The 27999-nt window shown below is 35.9% G+C and overlaps 2 protein-coding genes across 2 annotated transcripts in view; one reads left to right on the forward strand and one right to left on the reverse strand.

Annotated features, from left to right (window-relative positions):
- The window catches only part of LOC127521108 (amyloid-beta A4 protein-like), a 337319-nt gene that overhangs the window by 38792 nt on the left and 270528 nt on the right, over positions 1-27999 (forward strand). The gene's annotated exons all lie outside the window — the stretch shown is intronic.
- On the reverse strand, positions 219-27977 carry LOC127521026 (trifunctional purine biosynthetic protein adenosine-3-like). Its single transcript, XM_051909877.1, has 22 exons — positions 27783-27977; positions 25172-25326; positions 24910-25005; positions 22790-22964; positions 21081-21192; positions 20751-20819; positions 20553-20678; positions 14916-15003; positions 13999-14084; positions 13192-13360; positions 11988-12222; positions 11468-11562; positions 8691-8800; positions 8402-8600; positions 6576-6827; positions 6347-6499; positions 4791-4994; positions 4530-4682; positions 4318-4448; positions 3102-3243; positions 1066-1181; positions 219-722 (listed from the first exon to the last, which is right to left on the reverse strand). Exons 2-22 carry the CDS (start codon positions 25314-25316, stop codon positions 525-527), a joined length of 3054 nt encoding a protein of 1017 aa, XP_051765837.1. The 5' UTR covers positions 25317-25326; positions 27783-27977; the 3' UTR covers positions 219-524.

Consider the following 27999-nt stretch of genomic DNA (forward strand, 5'->3'; position numbering starts at 1 on the left):
ATCACTGAATAATGATGTTTAACTATAGTATAAATAACTAGTCCTATGAAAAATCTCTAGTTCATGAATATTTAATCTTGCCGTATCACAACCATTCATACTTCTGTGGTAAAATTAATAATTATGATCTTCGTTGTACTAAATGATACCATGAGTTAATTTGAGAACGTTTGACTCTGGTGTTCATGGAACAACAAACAAAGCAATAACACACATAATCACGCTCGTCAGTGCAATTTTAATGCCAAGAGCAAATATCTCGATCTGTTACATGCAGAGAATAAAGTTCATCTTGTACATGACATAATTCTCAGGCACGAGTAAATAATATTCCTCAACAGTGAATCTGACTAATACTGTTCAGAATTTGAACTACAAAGATGAACCTCAGCAGAAGCAGAAGGAATGAGTTTTTATGAACAATCTGGAATGATTGGATGTGGAATGTCAATGGAATTAATGTCTAAATGAAGGACTGAAACATGCGTTCATTAGTGTCATAGATGCCACCGGTCCGTTCGGATCTATCCCTGAACGCTCTGGCTCCACACGACCCGTCCGTCGTCTCTCAGCTTCACGGCGCCGCTGGCCACCAGCTCTAATGCCGCGGGGAAGGCGCGATGCTCCGCCTCCCGGATGCGCTCCGATAGGCTGTCTTCGGTGTCAGTCACCAGGATGGGAACCGCCTCCTGTACGACGATCGCTCCTGCGTCCACTTCCTCCTGTTGAACCAGAGAAACGTTGAGTGAATTTCACAAAACTCCAGGGTTATTATCCTGAACCAAAACTAAAAACAAACATTAAGTTGAAGTATTAAAAGAGTAAAAATGTCAAAAACAAAATTAATAACTTTAACTTTCCTACTTTGTGGAAATACAAGCTGCTGCAGATAATGTGGCGACTGGCTGAATCTGCATTAATTCTTGGGATTGCAGGATCCTGAACGGACTGCTATATTTTGCTTCATGATAATTTGTAGTTCCAGTTAATGTGTGTGAGTGAATGCTGGTGTGTTGCTGTGGCATCTCTGATTTCAGTGAGGAAACGTGAATGAAACAAACGTACGGCCACGAAGTGTACAGTGCAGCCGGTGATGCGGACGGCGGCCTGAAGAGCCTGTTTCTGTGCGTTCACTCCTTTAAAGGCCGGCAGCAGCGACGGGTGGATGTTCAGCATCTTCCCTGTGAGACGACACAACGACAAACACACCGTCAGTCCTGTCCTTCCCATCAGACACCACTCAATACGAGATACGACCGTTTTAAAGATGCTAATCAGATTTTATTTGTTCTTTTAAAATGAAAAACTGAAGAAGTTCAGAAATATTCCTGATGTTTTTATAATTAATCATTTTTACCATTTTATTCCTGTTCTCAGCAGTGTTATTTTAATATCAATGAGATACTATTCGTTTGTTTTAATATTTTGAATTTTTATTTTTAATTTTAATTTGAGTAATTTTGTGTTTTTGTAAATCTGTCCAAATAGTTATTTTTATTTCAATATTAGCTTTAGTAATTTTACTACATCAAGTTTTTACATGAAAATTACTTTTTTCTATTTTATTTGTTAACATTTATTTTATTTCAAGTAATGATCATTTTTAATTTTAATAATTTCTTCTTTTTTCAATGTCCAAATATTTTTATTTTTATTTCAATTTTAGTTATTTTAGTATATCAAGTTTTAAAAATTATGACTTTATATTTTATTTCAGTTAACATTTATTTCATTTTAAGTAATGAAAATTTTTCATTTTCATTTTAGTTTGTGTGTGTGTGTTTTTTTTTTTGTTTTTTTTTAAATATGTCCAGATAGTTTTTATTATTTTCTTTTATTTCAATTTTAGTCTTAGTTATTTTTATATAATTTCATTTTCATTTTAGTTTTGGTAACTTTGTTGTTTTTTTTAATATGTCCAAATAATTTATATTATTTCTGTTATTTTAGTACATCAAGTTGCTAAATGAAAATGAGTTTATTTTTTATTTTAGTTAATATTTATTTTCTTTCAAGTTCTGAACAGTTTTCTTCATTTTAATTTTAGTTTTAGTAATTTTTTTTTTTAAAATATGTCCAAATAATTTTTATTTCAATTTTAGTTTTAGTTATTTTTATACATTACTTTATATACATTTTATTTTTATTTTTAGTATTTTTGTTTTTTTTAAATGTCCAAATAATTTTTTTTTTTCTTCAATTTTAGTTTCAGCTATTTTTATACATTTCATTTTATTTTTAGTAATTCTGTTGTGTTTTTTTTTTTTTTTTTTTTTTTTTTTTAAATATGTCCAAATAGTTTTTATTATTTTTATTTCAATTTAAGTTATTTTTTATATATTTTAAATTTTAGTAAATTTGTTGTTGTTTTTAAAAAAAGTCAATTTTTTGTGTCAATTTTATTTTTAGTTATTTTAGTACATCTGCTATATATATATATATATATATATATATATATATATATATATATATAGTTCATAATGACATCATCCTGCAGGAAGTGACCTAATTTTGGTGGGAAATCAGCAGCACAATCATCAGTAAGGCTGAATCCCAAATGGCACACTTTTATGCACTTTCGGTCTTGTGGACTAACAATGGCTGCCGCGTGTGTGTCCGTTCAGTCCACGAGACCGTAGGGTGTCCCATTCATCATTTTAGGTTTCAGAAGGGTGCTCGCGAGCGCCCACCTTTGCGACCGTTATATGCCCTCGATGCGCACTTCAGCCGAGCCCGCAAGTTTGCGAGCTATGCAGAGGACTTTACCCAGCAGTCAAAGCGGCTCAGACTCAGAGGAAGACCGTGAGGGTTTAGGGTGCCATTTGGGATTCAGCCTAAGTATCAGGATTCTGGGATGTTTTAGTTGGTTTGTGCCACTAAAACATTAAATCCATTAAATCAAATAACAGAAAGCACTGAAGCTTTCACTCTTTGTCTGCTTCAGTCCATTAAGTGTTCATCCTGAAATATCACTAACAATATCAAAGTTATCATGTTTACATTATTAAATCGGCAAAGATTTCACAGTAAAAACACACATGAATCGGCACAGATTTGGTTTCGAGCCACTGGCGCCCCCTGCTGTTCATGTTCACACTCACCGCTCCACTTCCTGACGAAGGGTCCCGTGAGGATTCGCATGAAACCCGCCAGACAAACCAGCTCCACCCTGAACTCCTCCAGGACTCGGTCTATGGTGCCGTCAAACTCGGCTCTGCTGCCGTACAGCTTATGATCCACGACCTGAACGACAAACAACATCCAGAACATCTGACTGAAGAGAACCGCTGTGCCACCGTCACATCAGCTGTGATCATATCAGAGTCAGCTATGAATACATCTAAACACTGCTCAGATGAAGTCATAATTACGAGATACAAAGTCAATTATGAAAAAGTCAATTATGAGATAAAAAGTCATAATTGATGGTCATAATTATGACATACCAAGCCAAAGATGAGATAAGTCATAACTGAGATAAAGTCAGAATTATGAAACAAAGTCAATTATGAGAAAAACTAATAATTATGAGATAAAAAAAGTAGAAATTAAGACAAGTCATAATTGACAGTCATAATTATGAAGAAAAGTCATAATAATGACATAAAACGTTATAATCATCATGACACAAGTCATAATTATGATATAAAGAGTCATAATTAACTGACAGTCATAATTAAGAAGAAAAGTTACAATTATGAGATAAAAAGTCATAATTATGAAACAGTCAATGATAAAAATAAATCATAATTATGAGATGTTCATAAAAAATAATTATGACATAAGACATACTAAGTCAATTATGAGGTAAAAAGTCATAATTATGAGATAAAAAAAGTAAAAATTAAGATATAAGTCATGATATAAGTCATAATTGACAGTCATAATTATGACAAAACGTTATAATCATCATGACACACCAAGTCATAATTATGATATAGAGTTAAAATGAGTACTTTCTGTCATAATTGGCTTTTATGTCATAATTAAGACTGATTATTAGTAAAAATTGCCCTCATAAAGGTATAAATCCCCTGGAAATCAATTTTAGGTGTCAAATATCACCATTAATGAAAAAGTTAATTTCCATCACTGATGTGAACTGAAAATATGAAAAAGTCAGCTGACCAGCACAAAAACACACAGCAAAATACTGTCTATAATTATCGTTTTTGACAAAATCCTAGAAAATACTGAACTTTAATTTTGTGTCAATATCACACAATATTTAAGATTTCTAAACGTGTGGCTTGATCCTTCATCCATCACGTGTTCATATGAACAATGCGTCTGTACATATATATATTTCAGACAAACCCGCGTCTGAATGCCCGCCATAGACGCTCTCTTCAGCCCCATGACGCCCGGTCTGTTGGAGATGACCACCACGATCTCCGCCGAACTCGAGGGTTTCTTGGCCTGCTCCATCAGGGCCTGCAGGTTTGTTCCTGTCAAACACACATCCGTCTCATTACTGGACTCCACTGGCACATGTGATCAGGGAACGGAGCTCATAAACGCACACGCACCACTTCCAGAGATCAGAACGGCCACTTTGGTCCTCTTGCGTGTGGCGTGTTCCCCGTGAAGAGCTCCGTTCTCGAGGGCGCTGGTGTCCGGGGAGCGTCCGGGACTCTCTTTTAAACTCTGCTCCAGGTTTCTGATGACCACAGCCTCCGCTCCTGTGAATTCAACACCACGATACATGTTTTTAAGACTTTATCAAAGTAGAACTCCTCCTGTTTAGATTTTGTGTAGAGAATGATGTTTGTGTTGTCAGTGTTTCTGACCGGGGTGTTTGTGAGCGAGCGATCCCACGATCCACGCCTCCTCCTGGGCCCGCAGCAGCCGTACGACCCTCTGAGCGTCCTGTTTGCTGACCACCAGCACGGCGCCCAGACCGCAGTTAAAGGTGCGGCTCATCTCCTCCTCCGACAGGCCACCCTCCCGCTGCAGCCACGAGAACACGGGCGGGATCCTCCAGCGGGACGCGTCTGAAACACGTCATCAATGAGGCCGGACACACTCGAATATTCAAATACTCCCTGAGATTAATGATCAAACCTTTAAAAAATAATTAAACTGAAGTATTACAAATAAAGTATAATCATAAATTAATTAAATAACAAATATATAATAAAAAATAACATTAAATTAATGTCTTATTTAGGACTAATTTTTATAAGCTCAGAATAAGGTCTTTTAATTTAAATTATTTAATTAATTAGACATTATCTTCATTTAAACTTAAACTGCATATTTCAAACACTAAAAAAAAGAAAGAATATTATTATATTAATATGAAATCAGAATAAATTCAGTTGTTTGTTTTTGCATATTTGATTGCAAAAAAATATATTTTTTCATTATTTTTATTTTAATCAAGCTGTGACTAAGCTCCATATATCAATAATTGAGAACAAGAATAAGCTGAGCTTATTTTTAATATGAGATCAGAATAAATTCAGTAAGTGTATTTTTTATTTTGCATATTAAAAATTAAAAAAAATATGTAACATTATTTTATAATTTTTATTGCAAATTTAATTACAAACCATATTAAATTGAATATTAAATTGTAAAAAAAACTGAATTAATTCAATTTTAATAACAAACCGTAACTTATTCTTGCTCTCAGTGATTGATAAAAAAAATTATCTCCATTTTATCATTTGTATTTCGATTTTCAGCTTGATATATGCAGTTTATCATTATAATTGTATGTGAACATAATAAATCCAGTAATCAGTGATATTTTTTAATATTTTGCACATTTGATTGTGCAAAAAAATTTTATTTAATTTTGTGTTATTTTATCATTTTTATTTCAATTTTAATTACAAATTGTAACTTATTCTTGCTCTCAGTGATTGACATATGCAGTTTATCATTATAATAATTTTATAATATAACAATAAATTCAGTCTGTGTATTTTTTTATATTAAATAGTATAAAAACATACCTGAATTTTTATCATCATTTAATCACTTTTATTTCAATTTTAATTACAACTGTAACTTATTCTTGCTCTCTGTGCAGTTTATCAATATAATAATTATATGAGAACAGAATAAATTCAGTAATCAGTGGTTTTTTTTATTTTTGCACATTCAATTGTGCAAAAAAAAAAAAAAAAAGTTTTTTTAATTGTTATTTTATCATATTTATTTTGATTTTCAGCTTGATATATGCAGTTTATCATTATAATTATTACAGTCTGTTATTTTTTTATTTTGCACATTCAAACTGATTTAAATTTTTATCTCTATTTTATCATTTTTATTTCAATTTTAATTACTAAATTAATTTAAAACTATAACTTAAACTGGTCCAGACGTCGCTCACCCAGGTCCACTGCCAGTTCTGGCGGGAGAACGCGAGGAATATTCTCCAAAAGCCCGCCGCCGGTGATGTGGGCGTAGGCCTTCACGGCTCCGCTGCGCAGGATTGGCTGAAGCAGGCGGCTGTAGATCTTCGTGGGCGTGAGCAGCACGTCACCTTCAGACCAGAGCGCAGATGTGAGGACTCATAAACGCAGCTCTGCTAACCATGTGAAGCAGTGATGATATCATACCAAGACTCTGTCCGGGCTGTCCGAACGGAGCAGGCGAGCCGTACTGGAGGCCGGTCCGCTCCAGGACCTTGCGCACGAGGCTGAAGCCGTTGCTGTGAATCCCAGAGGAGGCCACACCGATGAGCAGATCTCCCTCTGTGATGTCCTTGAGTCTGGGCAGGACGGCCCCTCGCTCCACGGCCCCGACGCAGAAGCCCGCTAGATCGTACTCACCGGGGCCGTAAACACCCGGCATCTCCGCCGTCTCTCCTCCTGAACACACACACACACACACACACACAACATCATTACTGATGTCACTCAGATTAACATAAAACACATCTGAGTGATAAATGGCCTTATCTCCGGTCCAGAAACCTAAAATCACACCCAGAGCAAAATCACAAAGTGAAGACAATTTTTGCACCAAAACAATTAATATACAAACATGCAAAAATCACTTCTCACAGTGGAATTATTCGCAAAAAAAAAAAAAAAAGATTTGATAAAATCCCATGTTTAGGACTCATTTTTGTATTTAAGATCAGTATAAAATGTTCTTTTGATTGTTTTAATTCCAATACAAAATTTTTAATTTTCATTTAATTTGACAAAGTGTGACTGTGCATATATCATACATGCAGTTTCGCCCTCTGAATAAACACACAAAACATTATTAATATTTGTCGTATTATCGTAAAAAACTAACTTGTCGTATTATTCTAATAAATTATCATAAAAACATTTTCTGCATTAAACAATTAATATACAGACTATCATTTTTGTTTCCATGTCATTATTCTATTAATTTTGCATTTTTGCATTTCATAGTCTGTCAAATATGAAAGCTTGTTTCCACCACTAAATAAAAAAATAAAAAAGGTAATTGTGACTTTTTATCTCACAATTGTGACTTCTTTTCTCAGAATTTAAACTCGCAATTGCATTATAAATTCAGAATTGCGAGTTATAAAGTCAGAATTGCAAGTTAAAGTCAGAATTGCGAGATGTAAACTCGAAATTGCGAATTATAGTCAGAATTGCAAGTTATAAAGTCAGAATTGCAAGTTATGAAGTCAGAATTGCGAATTATAAAGTCAGAATTGCGAGATATAAAGTCAGAATTGTGAGAAATAAAGTCAGAATTGCGAGTTATAAAGTCAGAATTGCGAGATATAAAGTTGCAATTACCTTTTAATTTTTATTTTATGGCGGAAACAAGGTTCCATAGTCAAATGTTGAAATTAGTGTGTGAAAGAATTTCCTTATAGAAATCAGTATAAAACTAACTAAAAAAAAATAAAAAATAATAATATTAAATTCCATGTTTATTACACTTATTTTTGTTGTTTAGGGTTTATTTTTGTATATAAGATCGAATAAAGTGTTATTTTGACTGTTTTAATTTAATTTGATTGTACAAAAATTGAACATTATTTAAATTTGACAAAGCATGACAAACTGCATATATAATCATTTCTGAATAAACGCACACAAAACAATATTATTATATGAAGCTCAAATTAAGGTCAGTCACTCCGAGAGCAAACCGCCAAAATCATGTGCAAAACTATTTTTGCAAAAAAAAAAAAAAAAAAAAAAAACATATTCTTGACTTAAACATCACATATCCCATTTCACATTATTAATATTTGTCATTCAAATTAATAATAAAAAAACGACACTTGAGTGATCAATGTCCTAGTCTAGAAGCCTGAATCACATCAAAAACAAAGCGATAAAGTGAGCACTTTTTCCTTGCATTTAATTGCACGATTCATTGCTTCTTTTTAAAAATAAGAACTGCGGACAAGCATTTATTGTCATGTTTTGGCGGCGTAACTGACCTAACAGAGCACATCCGGCCATCTGACAAGCGTCTGCGATGCCACCGATGACAGAAGACGCCACTCCCACATCCAGACGTCCGCAGGAGAAGTAGTCGAGGAAGAACAGAGGCTCTGCTCCCTGAGCCAGAACATCATTCACACACATGGCCACCAGATCCTGTCCCAGAGTGCTGTGCATGCCACACGCTTGAGCGATCTACGGCCATCACACACACACACACACAAACACCACCAACTCATGATGAGGATCCAGCATCACTGAAGCATCTGTGTCAGTTCACTGTACCTTCAGTTTGGTTCCCACTCCGTCTGTTCCCGACACCAGGATTGGGTCGACGAATCCTGCAGCTTTCAAGTCAAAAAGCCCCGCAAACCCACCGAGCTCCGCGTTACACCCTGAACCAGACAGAGAGAAACACATGCTGAAAATGACACTGATCTGATCTCACGCTTTCTGTTGCTCTTGGCATTTCACAGAAAACCACATGTTCTCAGAGCGTTCTCTGTGGTTGAGACCAGTGTTGGGCGTAATGCATTACTAAGCAATTAATTACTGTAATTTAATTGCTTTTCCCTTGAAAAAGTGAAGTAAGGGATTTCTCTTATTTCTTTATGAAGTTCCAAACGTAGGTTCGGGAGGAGCCTAAACATTCAGTCCTGTCAATCATCATTATGCGTGTACTATATAACCCGCAAACACCGCGTCATTCCATTGACAAATTTTCCCGGCAACCCTCCTCCTCTAATTGTCTCTTTTCTCCTACGTGCAGCTCCGTGGGGGCTATTAACCGTCAAGACTGAATGGGCAGGTGAACTAATGAACTGTCATTTAATTACATGAAATACTGTACAGACTATAGAACAATTCTATATAAAACAATAGTGGATTTTATGTTGAATGTTAAAATGTATGCATTTAACGTAAACTTCTATTAAATATTTTGGCCAGTTCAAGAATAATTCAAGCAATTTTATATTATTTATTTGAAAGAATTAAAAGAGCAGTTTCATGTATATCCTTGTATTGTCGAGGTTGCGAAATTCATTAGTAATAAGTAATGCAATTTTTTTTAGAGAGAGTAGTTAGTACAGTAATCTAATCACATTACAAAGATGTAATTAGTAGCTAGTAATTAATTACTTTTTTAGAGAAACTTACCCAACACTGGTTGACACACACACACACACTCAGACAAACAAACTCACACACGCTTGCACACTCCCTTGCTTGCACTCACTCGCCCACTCGCCGACTGACTCACTGACTGACTGACTGACTGACTGACTCACTGACCGACTGACTCACTGACTCACTGACTGACTGACTGACCGACTGACTGACTGACTCACTGACCGACTGACCGACTGACTCACTGACCGACTGACCGACTGACTCACTGACCGACTGACTCACTGACCGACTGACTGACTGACTGACTGACTCACTGACTGACTGACTCACTGACTGACCGACTGACTCACTGACTGACTCACTGACTGACTCACTGACTGACCGACTGACTGACTCACTGACCGACTCACTGACCGACTGACTGACTCACTGACCGACTGACTCACTGACTCACTGACTGACTGACTGACTCACTGACTGACTGACTCACTGACCGACTGACTGACTCACTGACCGACTGACTGACTCACTGACCGACTGACTGACTCACTGACCGACCGACTGACTCACTGACTGACCGACTGACTCACTGACTGACCGACTGACTCACTGACTGACTGACTGACTGACTCACTGACTGACTGACTCACTGACTGACTGACTCACTGACTGACTCACTGACTGACTGACTCACTGACTCACTGACTGACTCACTGACTGACTGACTCACTGACTGACTGACTCACTGACTGACTCACTGACTGACTGACTCACTGACTGACTCACTGACTGACTGACTCACTGACTGACTCACTGACTGACTGACTCACTGACTGACTCACTGACTGACTGACTCACTGACTCACTGACTGACTGACTCACTGACTCACCGTCTCTTAAACACACTCTCAGACACTCAACACTCTCACTCACTCGCCCACTCACTCAATGACTGACTCACTCACTGACTGACTCACACACTCACTCCCTGACTCACTCACCATCTCTTAAACACACTCTCACACACTTAACACTCACACACTCTCTCTCTCACTCACACACACGCACGCACGCACACTCACTCTCACTCTCACACACTCATTCACTCACACACACTCTCACACACTCTCACACACTCTCACACTCTCACACACTCTCACACACTCTCACACACTCTCACACACTCTCACACACTCACACACACTCTCACACACTCACACACTCTCTCTCTCACTCACACACACGCACGCACGCACACTCACTCTCACTCTCACACACTCATTCACTCACACACACTCTCTCACAAACTCTCACACTCTCACACACTCTCACACACTCTCACGCACACTCTCACGCACACTCTCACGCACTCACTCACGCACGCACTCACGCACACACTCACACTCACACACTCACACACACTCTCACACACTCACGCACACACTCACGCACTCTCACACACACGCACTCTCACATACTCTCACGAACACTCACTCTCACACACACCCACACACACACACACACTCTCTCACGCACTCTCTCACACTCACACACACGCACTCTCACTCACTCACTCACTCTCACTGAACTTTAATAGTTCAAGTCAGTGATTTAACAAACCCATATAACCGCTAACATCTCTTCTCATACCATAAACAAGTTTATATCTGATTTTGTATGTTTGTAGTTTGAGTGACAAGCTGAAATGATTGTGGGGTAACGACTGCATGTTGATTGATATTATTAAAGGAGTTTCAACTGTGAAGTTTAACCCAGAAACTTCCTGTCAGAAGAGTAAAGTAATAGTACAGGAACATCAATCATCAATGAATGAGAAATTCACTTGCAGTTATAAAAACAGTAATTATGCAGACTGTGTGAAACCGGTACATCAAGCACCTGAGCGATCGGAGACACGGTTGAGGACGCACCTGGTCGAGATGTCGCCTTGGCCAGAGGCTTGATCAAGTCCACGAGTCTGTTTCCTGCAGCGATGTCCACGCCGCTGTCTTTATACGTCAGTCCTCTGTGGGACAAACGCAACGGTCAGCTGATCGAAATCACCAGATCATACTCTGTGTGAGCGAGTGCTGCTCATCTGCGCAAAACACGCCACCATGATGCAATAATTTTATTCTTAAAACCATTTTTGGTCATTTAAATAAAGCTGAAATAAGATAAAATGCTATGTAGCAGGGTGTTCACGACACACACTGAACTTTAATAGTTACAGTTAGTGATTCAAACAAACGTATAACTCTAAACACAGCTGTAATAGTACTGGAGATGCTTGATAACACAAAAAAAAGAGGCCAAAATACTGTATTTATGACTTTGTTTATTAGGAAAAATGTATACAAATCAGACATAACACTGATATTAAATGTGAAGTGTCTATGTCTTACAGGGTTAACAGGTTAGGTTAGTTAGCTGTCAGCTGGCGACACACACCTGGTGCGGGTGAGGTACGTGATGGCGCGGTGGCCGATGTCACGGCGGTACACGGCATCAGTGAAGCTGATCGCTGCTACCCCTTCGTTGGCGCTGCGTAAGGCGCTCTCAAGGGTGGGCCGGACCGCGGTGACCGTCAAGACACGCCCACCACTCGTAATAACCCCGCCCCCATCCTTAAGCGCAGTGCCCGCATGGAACACCTGAATGCCCATCTCTGACACCTGAGACAGACCTGAGGAAAACAGCAAAGGATTCAGCCATTTTACACTGATTTGACATCAAAAAGTCTATGAATGGTATTCATAAAACAGTAGGAAAAACTTCCGGCGAGATTCCGAAGTGCGCATTCGATGGGCGCTCTACTATCCCATGAGGCCACAGGAGAGGATTTATTAATGTAGGTCACATGACTATGACAACATGGCGGAAGTAGTATGTCCGAATTTCATTCATACTACACAGAACATACTTTTTGAATGGTCACAAAGTACATTTCAAACCAAATAGTAAAACTCGCAAAACTCGCAATAGTATAAACTCGCAATTCTGACTTTTTTCCTCAATTCTGACTTTATAATTCGCAATTGCAACTTTATATCACGCAATTCTGAGAAAAAAGTCGCAATTACCTTTTTTATTTTTTATTCAGTGGCGGAAACAAACTTCCATATAAATGTTGGACCCACAAGCAAGCAAAAATATGTGTTAAAAAAAAAAATTATTTAACAATATTTTATGATAATTATTCTTTTTAAAATATATTTATTAAAAATATAATGGATATTTAACATTGCATATATCCGCAAATAAATATTGAGGTTTTTTAAATTATTAATTATATAAAAATTTTTTTTTCATTCAGTGTTAAATCTTAAAACTCCCCCTCCCCCCCAAAAAAATATAATAATAATTTAATATATTATTTTTTAACAATTTTTTAATTATTTAATTTTTAAAATGCATTTTTTAAATAAAATTATTGTTAAAATATTACTATATTATTAAATATAATAACATTATTAAATATTATTTAATTAATAATTATTATATTATATTATATTATATTATATTATATAAAAGTCTTAAATTCAGTTTAATCAAATTTAAGAGTACAAGTGTGTTTCAGGCTTTTATAATCTGGGACATTCAATTATAATAATTAATGTCACGTAACGTAACGTAGACATAAGAGGTAACGCACCGGTGATGTCCAAACCCTTCTTATACGAGGCGGGATAACCTCCGCTGGCCATGACCACAGTGACGGCCGCGCTGTCCTCTAGCCACTGCACTGGATTCGAGCTCAGGTCCGACTGGAGTGTGTTCTTCAACACCTCATATAAATCAGACTTCAGCAACGGCATCAGGACCTGACAGAGACACAGATACACCTGAACCACCACATTCAACACAGCACAAAACCACTCAAACTTAAGCTGGTATTCACTGATTATATTCTCTTCCCCTCTGCTGTTAGAGTAACTGAATCACTGAATCATTCTGATTCTTTTGAGCCGTTCGTTACAATGAACCAGTTGACTGGGTTCACAAATTGGACTTTTTTGTGTGGAACAGACTGAAAATATTGAAACGCTTCAATCCACCTGATCTGATCACAGCGCTTCAATACATTCAGTCACAAAAGCATCACATGACTTTGTAAAAAGTCATTTGGACTACTGTTATGCTTTATGGTGTTTTTTTTTGTCATCTTTGTGTATTGAAAAGAGTTGAATGGCATTTAATCAAAATAATTTTGTGTTCCACTAAAATCACAAGGAAAAAATCTGATGATGTCTAGCTAAATCTTTTTAACTGACTTGTTTACCTGTCATTACATCAACGGCCGTGCATTATTTTCTGATCATATTTCATACGTTGAGATTTCGCCTCAAGGATCAACACACATCAGCACATCAAACTTCCACAGAATTAAGTGATGATCACCTGAGATATAACTTGCCAAAAGCACAAAAACATGCAAAAAATGTGCCATTAATCATCTCACCTGACACTCGGGGTCACCGAAGCGGCAGTTGAACTCGAGGACCTTCGGCCCCTGTTTAGTCAACATCAGTCCCGCGTATAAAACACCTGAGAGAAGAAGACGAGCGAGATGAAAGAATGATCGACTGAAAATAATGAGAACATTCTGTTCTCAAGTTTGAAATCTAATGACATAAATGTGTCTGTTCTTTTCACCTAATGAACGACTTCAGAAGACATGAAATACAGCGCATGACACATATGGACTAGTGTTTGTTCCCTGTTTATGTTCCACAGAAGAAAGTCAATTATACATATTGGGAACTACATGAGGGTGATGAAATGATAAAGAGGGCTATATGAGGGTGATAAAATGATGACATAACGATCATTTTTGGGTTAACTGTCACTTCAAAAATGTTTAACAGTGACGGCAAACATGCTGTATTTGTCCAATCAAAGTTATTAACCCTGTAAAGCCTAACTTATGAAATAATCTAATTTTTTTAATCAGAGCTGCCAATAATATGTCTTAGTAAGATGATATTTAAATGCTTAGTTTTATGATCAAAGCTCTGTAGTATAATGCATTGCAATACAATGACTGAGAGATGAATAAACTTTCCTCAAAAGCCTGATGATCATATTTGACACTCATGATTTCTCTAAAAATTTATCAAGTAAACCTGCTTCAGTCCAGTAAGTGTTCATCTTGAAATATTACTAACAATATCAGAGTTATTCTTGAGTTTACTTGATAAAAATCAGTATAATTTCACAGAACACATACATGTGAAGCACGAGCTGAAGGTGGACGTTTGTACAAATATACTGAAAGGCTTTTACTTGATAAAACAGTCTAAACGATTAATCAGGTGACCTTGTAATGCAGCCTGAGGTTAAGGGTACTAGTTGTACTGGTCTGTTTGTCAAACTCACCCACATACGGCGTTCCCTCGTCTCTCATGCCGTCCACGGTTTTCTGCAGAACAGATCTCTTGATCTCCTGAAGCTCTTCCTCTGACACCTTCACAAACATTCAACAGCTCCATAAGGGGTGCACAATATATCGGCATCAGCAGATAGATGTTCATTTTTAATGTTATCATTATCGGCCTGATAAGAAGATTTGGCCGATATATTAAAGCCGATAAATAATGGATTATTTCCTTCAGCTGAGACACTTCAGATGCACACTGTCCACCATGATGGTTTTGAATTGCTTGAAATATGATTGAAATCACTTCAAAAAGGAAAATACTGTTAAGTGTAACATGTACAGCGCAAGCCAGTCATATAGGCTACATAAAATTATGAGAACATTATAATTGTGTGCTTGGGACATGGCTTTTAATGGTGAGACTTTTGTTTTTGTAATCAGGCTCTCAAAAATTATATAAAAATTTGGATTTATCGGCCAATATATCGGTTATCGGCTTTCAAATATAAAGAATTATCGGCCAAAATTTTCATATCGGTGCATCCCTAATATATATATTAGCGATGCACCAATATATTGGACAATAATTGGTATCGGCTGATAAAAGCAAATATTCAAGGAATATTAATTTAATCTTCAGAATTGAGTTAATGTGTGTTAATATTAATTTGAGTAATGTGTTTGTTTATAATTGATACCAGTTACTCTGAAACAAGTTGATGAAATGGAGAGAATAAAGTTTTTATTTGCATTTCTTTCAAAATATTATAATTAAAAATATAATGATTAATTATTAATTATAATTATCATTAATTTAACAGAAGGTATAAAAGGCAGAACCCCCAAACTATTGGTATCATTATCGGCAGATACAGTGCTCAGCGTAAATGAGTACACCCCCTTTGAAAAGTAACATTTTGAACAATATCTCAATGAACACAAAAACAATTTCCAAAATGTTGACAAAGACTAAGTTTAACATAACATCTGTTTAACTTATAACATGAAAGTAAGGTTAATAATATAACTTAGAGAGCAAAATTTTCAGTTTTACTCAAATTAGGGTGATGCAAAAATGAGTACACCCCAATGAAAGTCTCTGGAGCAAAGCTAAATTTTAGACTACAAATGTCTAATTTAACAAGAATTCAAGCACAGGTGAGTCTAATTCTTCATTACACCGGTGTCCAGCAGACAGCTGACTATAAAAGGGTGTTTAAACCCCTTCCCATTTCATGCTGTCAGCAATGGCACCTCATGGAAGAGAAATGTCACAAGACCTGAGAAAGAAAATCATTTCTTTACACCAGAAAGGTGAAGGCTACAAGAAGATCAGCAAAGCTTTATTTATCAGTCAGAATACTGTAGCAAAAGTGGTACAAACATTTAAAAAAGATGGAACTGCAACCATCTCACAGAGACGTCCAGGTCATCCACGGAAGTTAACACCTCGACAGGAGCGTCTTCTGATGAGAAGGGTTGAAGAAAATCGGCATGCAAGTTCACTGCAGTTATCTAAAGAAGTAGAAAGTCAAACTGGGGTGACTATTTCCCGTGACGCAATACGCCGTACACTGCAGAGGAATGGCATGCATGGGTGCGGTCCACGAAAGAAGCCTCTCCTAAAGCCCAGACACAAAAAAAAGCCTGCCTAGAGTTTGCCAGGACCCATGCTGACAAAGATGAAGACTACTGGGACTCTATACTCTGGAGTGATGAGACCAAGATAAATGTTTTTGGAACTGATGGCTTCAAAACTGTATGGCGTCGCAAAGGAGGAATACAAAGAAAAATGCATGGTGCCTACAGTGACACATGGTGGTGTCAGTGTCCTCATGTGTGGCTGCATGAGTGCTGCTGGTGTCAGGGAGCTGTGTTTCATTGATGGCATCATGAATTCACAGATGTACTGCTCTATACTGAAAGAGAAGATGCTACCATCACTCCGTGCCCTTGTTCGTCGTGCACTTTTCCAACATGACAATGATCCTAAACACATTTCTGAAGATGAACAGGGTGAAAGTGATTCGGTGGCTCCTGATCTGAACCCAATCGAATACCTATGGGGAATTCTGAAGAGACAAGTTGAGCATCACTCTCCATCCAGCATCCAGTCTCTAAAAGAGCTCATTCTTGAAGAATGGAAAAAGATAGATGTTGCAAAATGTCGCCAACTTGTTCATTCCATGCCTAGAAGACTTGGTGCTGTCATTATACATCATGGAGGCCATGCAAAGTACTAGATGTAGTAGTTTTTGTTGTGGGGAGTACTCATTTTTGCAACACCCTAATTTGAGTAAAACTGAAAAATGTGTAATCTAAGTTATATTAATAAACCTTACTTTCATGTTATAAGTTAAACAGATGTTATATTAAACTTAGTTTTGTCAACATTTTGGAAATTGTTGGAAATTCATTGAGATATTGTTTAAAATGTTACTTTTCAAAGGGGGTGTACTCATTTACACTGAGCACTGTAACACTCTGAATAATCGGCTATCAGTGGAGAAATTTAGTATCGATGCATCTCTATATACATATATATATGTATATGTATATATATGTTTATATATATGTATGCATGTATATTTATATTTTTTTTATATATATATATATATATATATATATATATATATATATAAAAACATACATACACATAAATATACGTATGTATATATATATGTATATATATATATATATGTATATATATATATATATATACACATACACACACACACACACACACACATACATATATAGACAAATTCACACAAAAATTATGTCAACATGCCTAACAAGGAGTTAGGAGTATCCTAACAAACATAGTAGGTTATGTCTTAGGAGAAAAACGAGACAGACAGCCAGGGGCGGAGCCAGACATTGTAAACATTCGGGGCTTAGCCCAAATCTATTTTGTCCAATGACAATTTAATTTTCCGTTAACAGTTTTACTGTCACGAAAGGAACTTTGTAGTAGTATGCTGGAGTAAAGTTCATAAAATGTACATTGTTTCCCACAGGAATTTGCAAAAACTTGTTAGGTGTACCTCCTCAAGGGGGGTCCGGAGGCATTCCCACCCTCCCGGAAGCAAATTTTGTACATTTTAAGGTTAAATGCATCAATCTGGTGCACTTTGGGAGCTAAAAACTGAGAGCTTAAGCCCATGTGCAGTGTGCAAATTGAACAAAGAAACAGCATTGTACCTGGACATTAAAGAGGGCTCAAACATCTTTTTAGTTGTGATATAGAGTCTCAGTCTACATTACATTGACAATGGTGGTTCAATTATTAGGCCTACATAATTATTCATATGACAGTAATATCCATATATTGTAAAAAATGCACTGTAAAATAAATTAACATTTTATAAGTAGTTACTTTACTTTTGTACTAATTTCTTCACTTGCAAGAGATAAACCCTTGAGCTTTTATTTTGATCACCAGCTGATCACGTGAGCAAATGTGCGCACTTCTCTTTAAAACACGCAGCACAAACAGACTGTATATATACTTAATCGCTGTCTTTTGCCGCTTTATGAAGGCACAAAGCCATATCACGGTTTCGATTTTAGTTTGTTTGCAAAATACAACGTTATAGACCATTATTAGGCTATGTATGTTTTACATTTTCAGTTTCTTTATGAAACAATAGCGGCATAGGGTAATTAATGAGAACACTGAATGAATGTTTAGCTGACTAATGTGCTAAAGTTGTCATATCAGTTGTTATATCATAACAAAAAACCCTTCAACCGGAACGAACGAGAGTCTTGAGGCCTGCCGCTGCTGTGAGTGAGTGACAGGAGGCGTGTCTGTGTACAACTGCGGTGTGTGTGAACTCGCTGTCGGAGAGAAGAGAGAGAAAGTGCTGCAGCCAGGTATCGGTGTACTGCAGAAAAGCGATATTGAACTGTTTAACATATTTTAATAGAGAGATTAGAAAAATGATATTTTGACAGCACTGTTGAGAAACCTCAAACCTGAAAGATTCGGGCTTTTGGAAAAACATTCGGGGCTCCAGCCCCCTTAGCCCACCCCTGCAGACAGCGCATGTGTATCAGTATCATTGTACTGGATCTTTGAATTATGTCTTAAAGGGAAAGCAGTCTAATATTCCGGCTCTCTGTATTTTAATGTTAATCGAACGACAAAGCACGAAGAAATCACTCTTGACTGAATAGCTTTTGTAACTTCAATAATGTTTCATCTTTATTTAACTATTCAAAGAAGTTTATGTGCAGTGTTATTTTTTTATTTGATTACTTTATTCACTTTATGTACCTGAAAGCTGTTAGATGAAAAACCTGAAAAACCTGTAAAGCATTGTTTATTTTATTTGTATCTGTATTTATTTGTGCTGTTTCTTTTAGTTAGATTATTTGTTTTTATTTTCTTTATATTTGACAATTGTCCTATTTTTTACATAGCACATACCGAACTGTACCGAAACCGTGACACTAAAACCGTGATACAAACCGAACCGTGAGAAATCTGAACTGTCCCACCCCTAATATATTATATATATATATATATATATATATTTATTTATTTATTTTTTTTTGTATTTAAGATTTATTTGTATTTAAGTATGTATTTAAGATAAATAATGAAACAGAACTGCACGATTCTAGATAAATTAAGAATCACGATTTTTTTTTTTTTTTTCAAAAAGAGATCATGATTCTGAACAGACAACTAAACAAAATAACATGCAATTTACTAGAGGTTCTGAAACAATGTATATTCAAAAATTATTTAATTAATTTGAATTAATTCTTTTTTTAAAGTGAATGAAGTCAATAACTCACTCATAGAGACTTCACTTGTTTCATTACTGGATGAATCAGTGTTTTTGAAGGAATCTCGAGTGAATGATTCAATGACAAAGACATTTTTAACAGTCACTTGTCGCCACCTACTGGTGTAATGAAGTAATCGATACAATCGTCATTTGAAGCATCAAGTTACTTTCAAAAGGTGATTTACTCTAAGTTGATCGCTTCTGTAGACATCAGTGTTTACATCTGAACTATAAACTTTTGCAGTCTACCAAGTACTTCTGTGATAATCTGAATTATTGTAACAAATTATGATACTACATGGTTGAAAAGTCTCTTTTTGAAGCCGTTTCATACCTAAACATGACAACGGCTCTCTCTGGATCAGAGCACAGATCTGAATCACTGTGATCGTACTTGTCAAAGGTTTAAAAAGAACCTATTATGCTCTTTTTCAAAGTCTTGATGTTTCTTGGACTCTACTAGAACAGGTTTTCCTGCTTGAATGTTCATTATTTTCCTCATATTCTCCATTGTTGCAGCTCCTCTCTTCCCAGTCTGTCAGTAACGCTCTGTTTAGTTCCTGTCTCTATGAAGCCCCTCCTTCTGAAAAGCACAATGTGCTCTGATTGGTCGGCTGGAGCAGTGTGTTGTGATTGGTGTTTGGGAAATGTCCCACCCCTTACCATAACCACCAGGTTCAACACACTACTAACTAACTCAACCAGGCCCCGCCCCTTTATTCTGCGTATGAATTATTTAAATGAGGAATATTGTGAAGAAAACTCAAGACTACAATGGAGGTGGATTGTGATCTTTTAACGATTAATTGCACAGCTCTAGTTTGAGATGTTGACCTGTGGTGTAGGGCAGTACGCGCCCATGCCGCCTGTGTTCGGTCCCTGGTCCCCATCCATCAGACGCTTGTGATCTTGTGCCGGTGGCATCGGCGACACTGTGACGCCGTCACTGAAACACAAACACTGAGAACAGACGAAACAATTAGTGTGAACTGATCAACTGTTTATACCAGGACCTGAACAGGAAGAACTTACAGAGACTTCCTCTCCTTCCAGCAGCTCCTCTACCACCACAGTCTCACCAGCAGAACCAAACGCCTTGTCCTGAAACGTCAAGAAATGAATTCATTCATTCAGCAAGTATGCATTAAATTTGTGACAGTAAAGACATGAATAACGTTACAAAAAATTCTATTTCAAATAAATGACTTCAATGTTCATGCTATTTTCGACCAGCAGATGCCCTTATCTAACCGCGTTTTGAATCGGAATGATTTTGTGAATTGGGAAACATCCAAGGACGCACTTCATTCTTTCAGTTATACACAAACAGCCACTGTCAAAACAGAATGATCAGCGACTGACCTTCATGATGTCCAGAACTGCCTGGCACGCCTCAGCTTTATCGCGAGCGACGACAACACCCTTCCCAGCAGCCAGACCGCTGGCTTTCACCACCAGAGCAGGAAACTCCGCACTGAACAAACACAAAAACACACGGCATCTTACTGAGCAGTACAGAATTGTGAAGTTTTAGAAGCATCTTAAAGTCAGCATGAAAATCAAATTGGACAATTCTTATATTTTTTATGTAATATTACAGTGTTTATTATAATGATTTCTTCGTGCACATCATTATTGTGTTATTCATAATCTTGAAACAAAATAACTTCCTCTCCCTCTTCTGTGTCTATCACTATATCATTTAATTTATTGTAGGTAAATATATCAGTGTAGCCCAGTACTACAGTCACCCCCCTTTTTGAGCATAGATGTGAAAAAACACTATCCAAACTTAAATAGTTGTAATTCAAGAATGCTTTAGAATATAAACCTTAGTTTTAAAGAAGAAACTAAGCATATTTTTGGCTGAAGTGAAAGCACTTCATAAAATGAAAATATAAAAAAAAGTTATAGAAGTTTAAATTTAGTGTAAATCAAATGTACTGTACTAATTTTTTTGTACTCACTTTTGTGGCCAGCGGTTTAGACATTAATGGCTGTGTGTTGAGTTATTTTGAGGGGACAGCAAATTTACACTGTTATACAAGCTGTACACTCACTACTTTACATTGTAGCAAAGTGTCATTTCTTCAGTGTTATCACATGAAAAGATAATAAAATCTTTACAAAAATGTGAGGGGTGTACTCACTTCTGTAAGATACTGTATTTATATTTTACAAAATATTTTTTACTTTAAAATTGATATAAAATCAAAGCCATATGTCTAATCAAGTTGTGTTCCAAATTTGAAGTTGATATCACAAAAATTTAAGTTCCCATGAGATTTTGTTTAGGCGCTGAACCAAAAATAGCCACAGGTGTCATCCACAATTTTTTTTGACGCATTCTCCTTTAACAAATTAATAAATTTCTATCCAAATTTCACTTCTATCACAAAACAGACACCAAATATGGAAGCTTGAGATTCAGACCTTTAAGACGATATGTGTTTTGTCAAGATTAGAAAAGTTTAAACTTTTACTATAAAAAAAAAAAAAAGTTTACTATAAAGTAGTTAAAATAATTTTTGTAAAATGATACATGACAACGTCCACTAGGGGGAGGAGCCCGTTAAAAGGATTTAAAGTATTGTTTCCATGGTAACACAATGTCCAATTTCAAAATGGTTTTCACAGGATGAATTCTGAGTTAAGCTTTCGATTGATACCAAATTTATGATGATTACTAGAATATGTGAAACAAAAAAAAAAACAATAAATAAAAACCGTGCCAAGCGCCCCGCTAGCTGATAAAGAAACATGCATGAATAAGAAAATTAAGAGCGTCAGAATATCTTCCCCTCCCTCTTGCAGCATCTTTTCTCTTCTCTGATGATGAGGGCGGGGCAACCTGTCACTCACATGAGATCCACCAATAGCAAACCACAACCATCCAATCAATTCCCCACAGACAAAATCAAGCCCCGCCCTACATTTGTTCTTGTTTGAGAAGCGTTTCACTCAGATATACGACACAATAGAGAAAAAAAGACCAGCGCAACTTCCTTTTCATGCCGACTTTAAAATGCGCATTTTGTTATAATTTGCATTCATTTGCTGCCATTGTTTACCTGCGAATGTATTGGCAGGCGTCCTGCGGGTCGGTGAAGGAGCTCCAGCGGGCGGTGGGAATGTTGTGACGGTCCATGAAGGACTTGGAGAAACTCTTACTGGCTTCCAGCTGCGCTGCCTTCGCCGACGGGCCGAAACACGGGACGCCAGCGGCCGTCAGATCGTCCACTATGCCTAAGACAGACTCCTTCTCATTACATGTACCCAGACAGCACATGTCATCAAGAGCACAACATGTGGAAAGTGCTCCTGTTTAAAAGTCTCACATTTGTGCACAAACATCTGCTAAACATCTTAAAAAGATCAGATTCACTTACATTATAAATCAAAAGTTTTATTCAGATGCTGTTTTTATTCAGATCGTCCAGATAAAAATGCACATATCAAACAGTTGCATGCAGGTGTTTGTCTGTACACAAATATGACATCACAGATTATCTCTGATCACATGACAAATGGAAAACTAAACGCAATAGTCTTTCATCATCTATTTTGATAGTTAAGCCACAATTCCCTGTCAGTGTCATAATCAGTGTTGGCTCAGTTACTCGAAGTACTTTCTAAATCACATCTCTGCATCAGAACATCGTAGAGACACGGGGGTTGGCTCTTTTGACTCATGCTAGCAAACAGGACTTCCAACATGCTACACATGCTAACAGTAAATAGCTACATGCTAATGACGATTAGATAAGTGCTAAAATGTTAAATTATTAAAACATGATTAAAAAAGTCAAAATGTGTTAGCATCACATGCTAGCAACATCTAGTGAAACATTAAAACATAATGCTAACAACAAACTTAACTATTTTAAACATATTAGCATCTTGCTTAAAACATGTTAACAATATGCTAATTGTGTTAATATCTTGTTAAAAATATGACAGCAACATGCTAATTGTGTTAGTATCATAATGCTAACAACATGCTAATCATGTTAACATCATGTTAGCAAAACATGTTAATGTTAGCATCATGCTAAAACAGGCAAGCAACACGCTAATTGTGTTAACATCATGCTAATGACATGCTAATTATGTTAACATCATGCTAGCAACATGTTAATAATGTTAACATTATTCTAACGACATGCTAATCATGTTAGCATCTGGCTAAAAACGTGCAAACAACATGCTAATTGTGTTAGCATTTCGCAAAAACTTGTTAGCTAACATTCTAATTGTGTTTACATCATGCTTGTAACAAGCTAATCATGTTAATATCATGTTAGCTGTGTTAATGCAAAACATGCTAATTGTGTTTGCATCTTGTTAAAAACATGTTAGCAAACATGCTATTCATGTAAACATCATGCTAATCATGCTAACAACATGCTAATTTTGTTAACATGCTAACAACATGCTATTTGTTTTAACATCATGCTAACATGCTAATCATGTTAACATCATGCTAGCAACATGCTAATTGTGTTAGCATCATGCTAACAACATGCTAATTGTGCTAACATAATGCTAACAACATAGTAACCGTGTCAACATCATGTTAGCAACATGCTAGTCATGTTAACATTATGCTAACAACATGCTAATCATGTCAGCATTCTGCTAAAAACATGCAAGCAACATGCTAATTGTGTTAACATCTTGTTAAAACATGCTAATCATGTTAGCATCATGCTTGTAACAAGCTAACCATGTTAGCATCATACAAAAAACATGCTAATCGTGTTAGCATTTTGTTAAAAACACCCATATCCCTCTCAGAATATCGTAGAGACACAGAGGCTTTTTGCCAATAACCACTCGCATTTTCATCAGAAAATGTACGTGTCTTGTTACTAATTACTTTCTAAATCCCATCTCAACCTCGACCAGTTGAACAATACAGGTACAGACATGAAACGGCTTATTTAATTCTTTCAAATAAATAAGATAAAATTGCTTAAACTGACCAAAGTATTTAAAGGGAGAAGGTTACATTAAAAACAAACATTAACTCCACTATTGTTTTATATAGAATTGTTCTATAGTATTTAGTATTTAATGCAGTTATATCAGAAGTAACTGTAATTAAATCAAGAGTAATCCCTTACTTTATTTTACAAGGGCAAAGGAATGAAATGACAGTAATTAATAATGAAGAGATGAAGCGTCTCACCAGCAGCCAGAGGAACTTCTGGACCAACAACCACGAGTCCCACGTTATGATCTTTACAGTACTGAGCTAAAATCGTGTGATTGTTCACAGACACCTCTGGAAAAATAAGATCAAATATTATAAATTACTATAACATGCTTTCATGCAGACACACAGTTTGTACGTACATTAATGTACTAGCGGAAGTATTTTAAATCTTTATCTTAAAGCATGTTGTTTTTCATCCCAATGTGATTCTCTGAACACATTCATCAAGTCTCACCTGAGTTGCAGATCTTCCCGCTGTTGGCAGTGCCGGCGTTTCCAGGAGCCACGAGGACCTGCTGAACGTGAGGAGACTGCGCCAACTTCCACGCCAGCGCGTGCTCGCGTCCGCCACCGCCCACGACCAACACCCGCTCCGCCATGACGTCAAACCTGTCACACGTCAATCAAGATCAGAATGACAGGACTTCAAAATAAATACCATCATTTGACATCTCGTGCACGACTGCTGCCATAATTATGAGGACTTGAGCCATTTATTTAGTTATAGTGTAAAAAATTAAAATAAATAAAAATATATTAATTATTAATTTATTTGAAAACAAAATGAATAAACTATAAATTTAATCGTTTTAAATGTCCCTTTAATTAGTGTTTAATTAATGCAACATCTGGTATGATTATGAGAAATTATACCATTTATTTATTTAGTTATAGTTTTAAAAAAATTACATAAATAATGAAATATTTATATGTGTGAAAGAAATAATAAAAAAAAATGACTAAATGAAATTATTTTCTATAATAAATAATTTTATAATAATTAATTGGTAAGACTTTACAATAACATCCCTTTAATTAGTGTTTAATTAATGCAACATCTTGTGCAAAACTACTGGTATAATTGAGAAATTATGCAATTTATTTATTTAGCTATAGTGCCAAAAATTACATAAATAATTAATTATTAATTATTCATTTATTTGAAATAAAAACTATAAATGAAATAATTTTAAATAATAAATATTTTAAATAATAAATTGGTAAGACTTTACAATAACGTTCCTTTAATTAGTGTTTAATTAATGCAAAAACTTGTACACGACTACTGGCATAATTATAAGAAATTGTGCCATTTATTTATTTATAGTCAAAAAATAAAATAAAAAAGTAAACAAAATATATGAATTTATTTAAAATAATTAATAAAAATCTATAACTAAATTAAATAATTGTAAATATATATATTTTTTTTTATAAATACTTGATAAGACTACAGTAACATCCCTTTAATTAGTGTTAATTAATGCAACAACTCGTGCACGACTACTGGCATAATTATGAGAACTTAGACTGAATTGTGCCGTTTATTTAGCTATAGTGTCAAAAAAATAAATATTTGAATATTAATATATTTGAACTATACTATAATTAAATGAAATCATTTTCAATCATATTTTAAATAATCAATAATTGGAAACACTTTACAAAAGGGGTGCCCAACCCTGTTCCTGAAGATCTACCTGCAAAGTTGAGCTCCAACCCTGATAAAACACACCCGAATCAGCTAATTAAGATCTCCAAGAGCACTTGATAATTACACACAGGGCACCCCGCTTTACAATAAAGGTCCCGTTAGTTAATGTTAATTCATGCATTAAATAACAACAAGCAACATTTGTTACAGTATTTATTTATTAATCTTTGCTACAGTTAGTTAATACTGTTCATTGTCAGCTCATTTCCATTAAATAATATGAACAGATACAACATTTAATTTGAATAATGTATTAGTAAATGTTAAGATTAACATTAAATAAGATTATTAAATGCTCTAGATTGCTTGTGTTAACTTATGTGGTTAACAAATATAACTTTTATAGTAAAGTTTTACCAAACAATTTAATTAATTAAAAATTCTCCTTTTTGCAGAGCTTACACTTCTGTTCACTGTACAAGTGGACACGGTTATTGGCGGTTACCGATAATCTCTGATATATTAGTCACTATCTCACAAAATGTCACTATCTGCATGCCGAATTGTTTTATTTCATCGAAAGAGGCGGTTTAATTGCATGAACCGTTTGACCTATAGGATGCATCGATGCGAGTGTGATCTCATCTCCTGTCACTGACCTTTCAGTGCTGCTGCCAGACCTTCAATCCCAACAGACATAAACGTCAACAAACCACTGCAACACTGTTTACCATGATACTGAGAGCACAAAATCATGGTGCATCTCCACAAATACCATCAATTAACTTTAACAGCTGGGACTGTCTTTAGTTGAACTTTGGCTCCAAAACACACTGACACAATTCCTCAGGTTGAGTAAGAGTGGATGTTGATAACTGATGATCACAAATCAATTAAACACACAATCACAGGGAGAATGTTAACATGCAGCACATGAGACACTGGATCACGAGATTCAGGGACTGCTGCTCATTTACTTCTACTCTGGATGTTTTTAAGTAGGCCTACACCAAATGCAACTATATATGCATGCATATTAATGATTGTGCATCTTAATGTGTTGAAATGCATGAGCAATTAACATGTTTCAGACACAACTCTTATAAAAGAACTACTGTGGTGGTTCCAGGTACTTTGTTATGGTTGTAAAGGATTACCATATTCATGCATGCATCTCTAATATAATATCAAAGTGAATAATACCATGTTTTATGAACATGTCCAAAAATATTACCATGATACCATGTTCAAAAACCTGTAAAACATCCAGCACTTTACAATAAATCATGATGCAACATCAGTCAGACTGCCAAAACAATGAAAAACTCTTCCATGCAGTTCCTAAGTTAACTTGTTCAAGTTGTTTTGCTGTGTATTCATTGTTTCTGTAGGTGTAATTTTGCTCACTTACGTTATTTCTGATGAACAGCAGGATACAGACGGGATCCTGTGGCGATCAGGTCGTGTTTGAGCGATGGACAGAAGACCAGCGTGTGTTTCACACCACAAACCACGTGCGCAGACTCACGAACATGCTACTGACGTTCGATTCGCGAAATGAATCATTCTTTTGAATCGGTTCGCTTTAATGATTCAGTTAGACCAAGTTAACTGTATAAAGACTGAAG

The sequence above is a fragment of the Ctenopharyngodon idella genome, chromosome 1, assembly GCF_019924925.1.
Source record: "Ctenopharyngodon idella isolate HZGC_01 chromosome 1, HZGC01, whole genome shotgun sequence".
In the NCBI taxonomy this organism is placed as follows: Eukaryota; Metazoa; Chordata; class Actinopteri; order Cypriniformes; family Xenocyprididae; genus Ctenopharyngodon; species Ctenopharyngodon idella.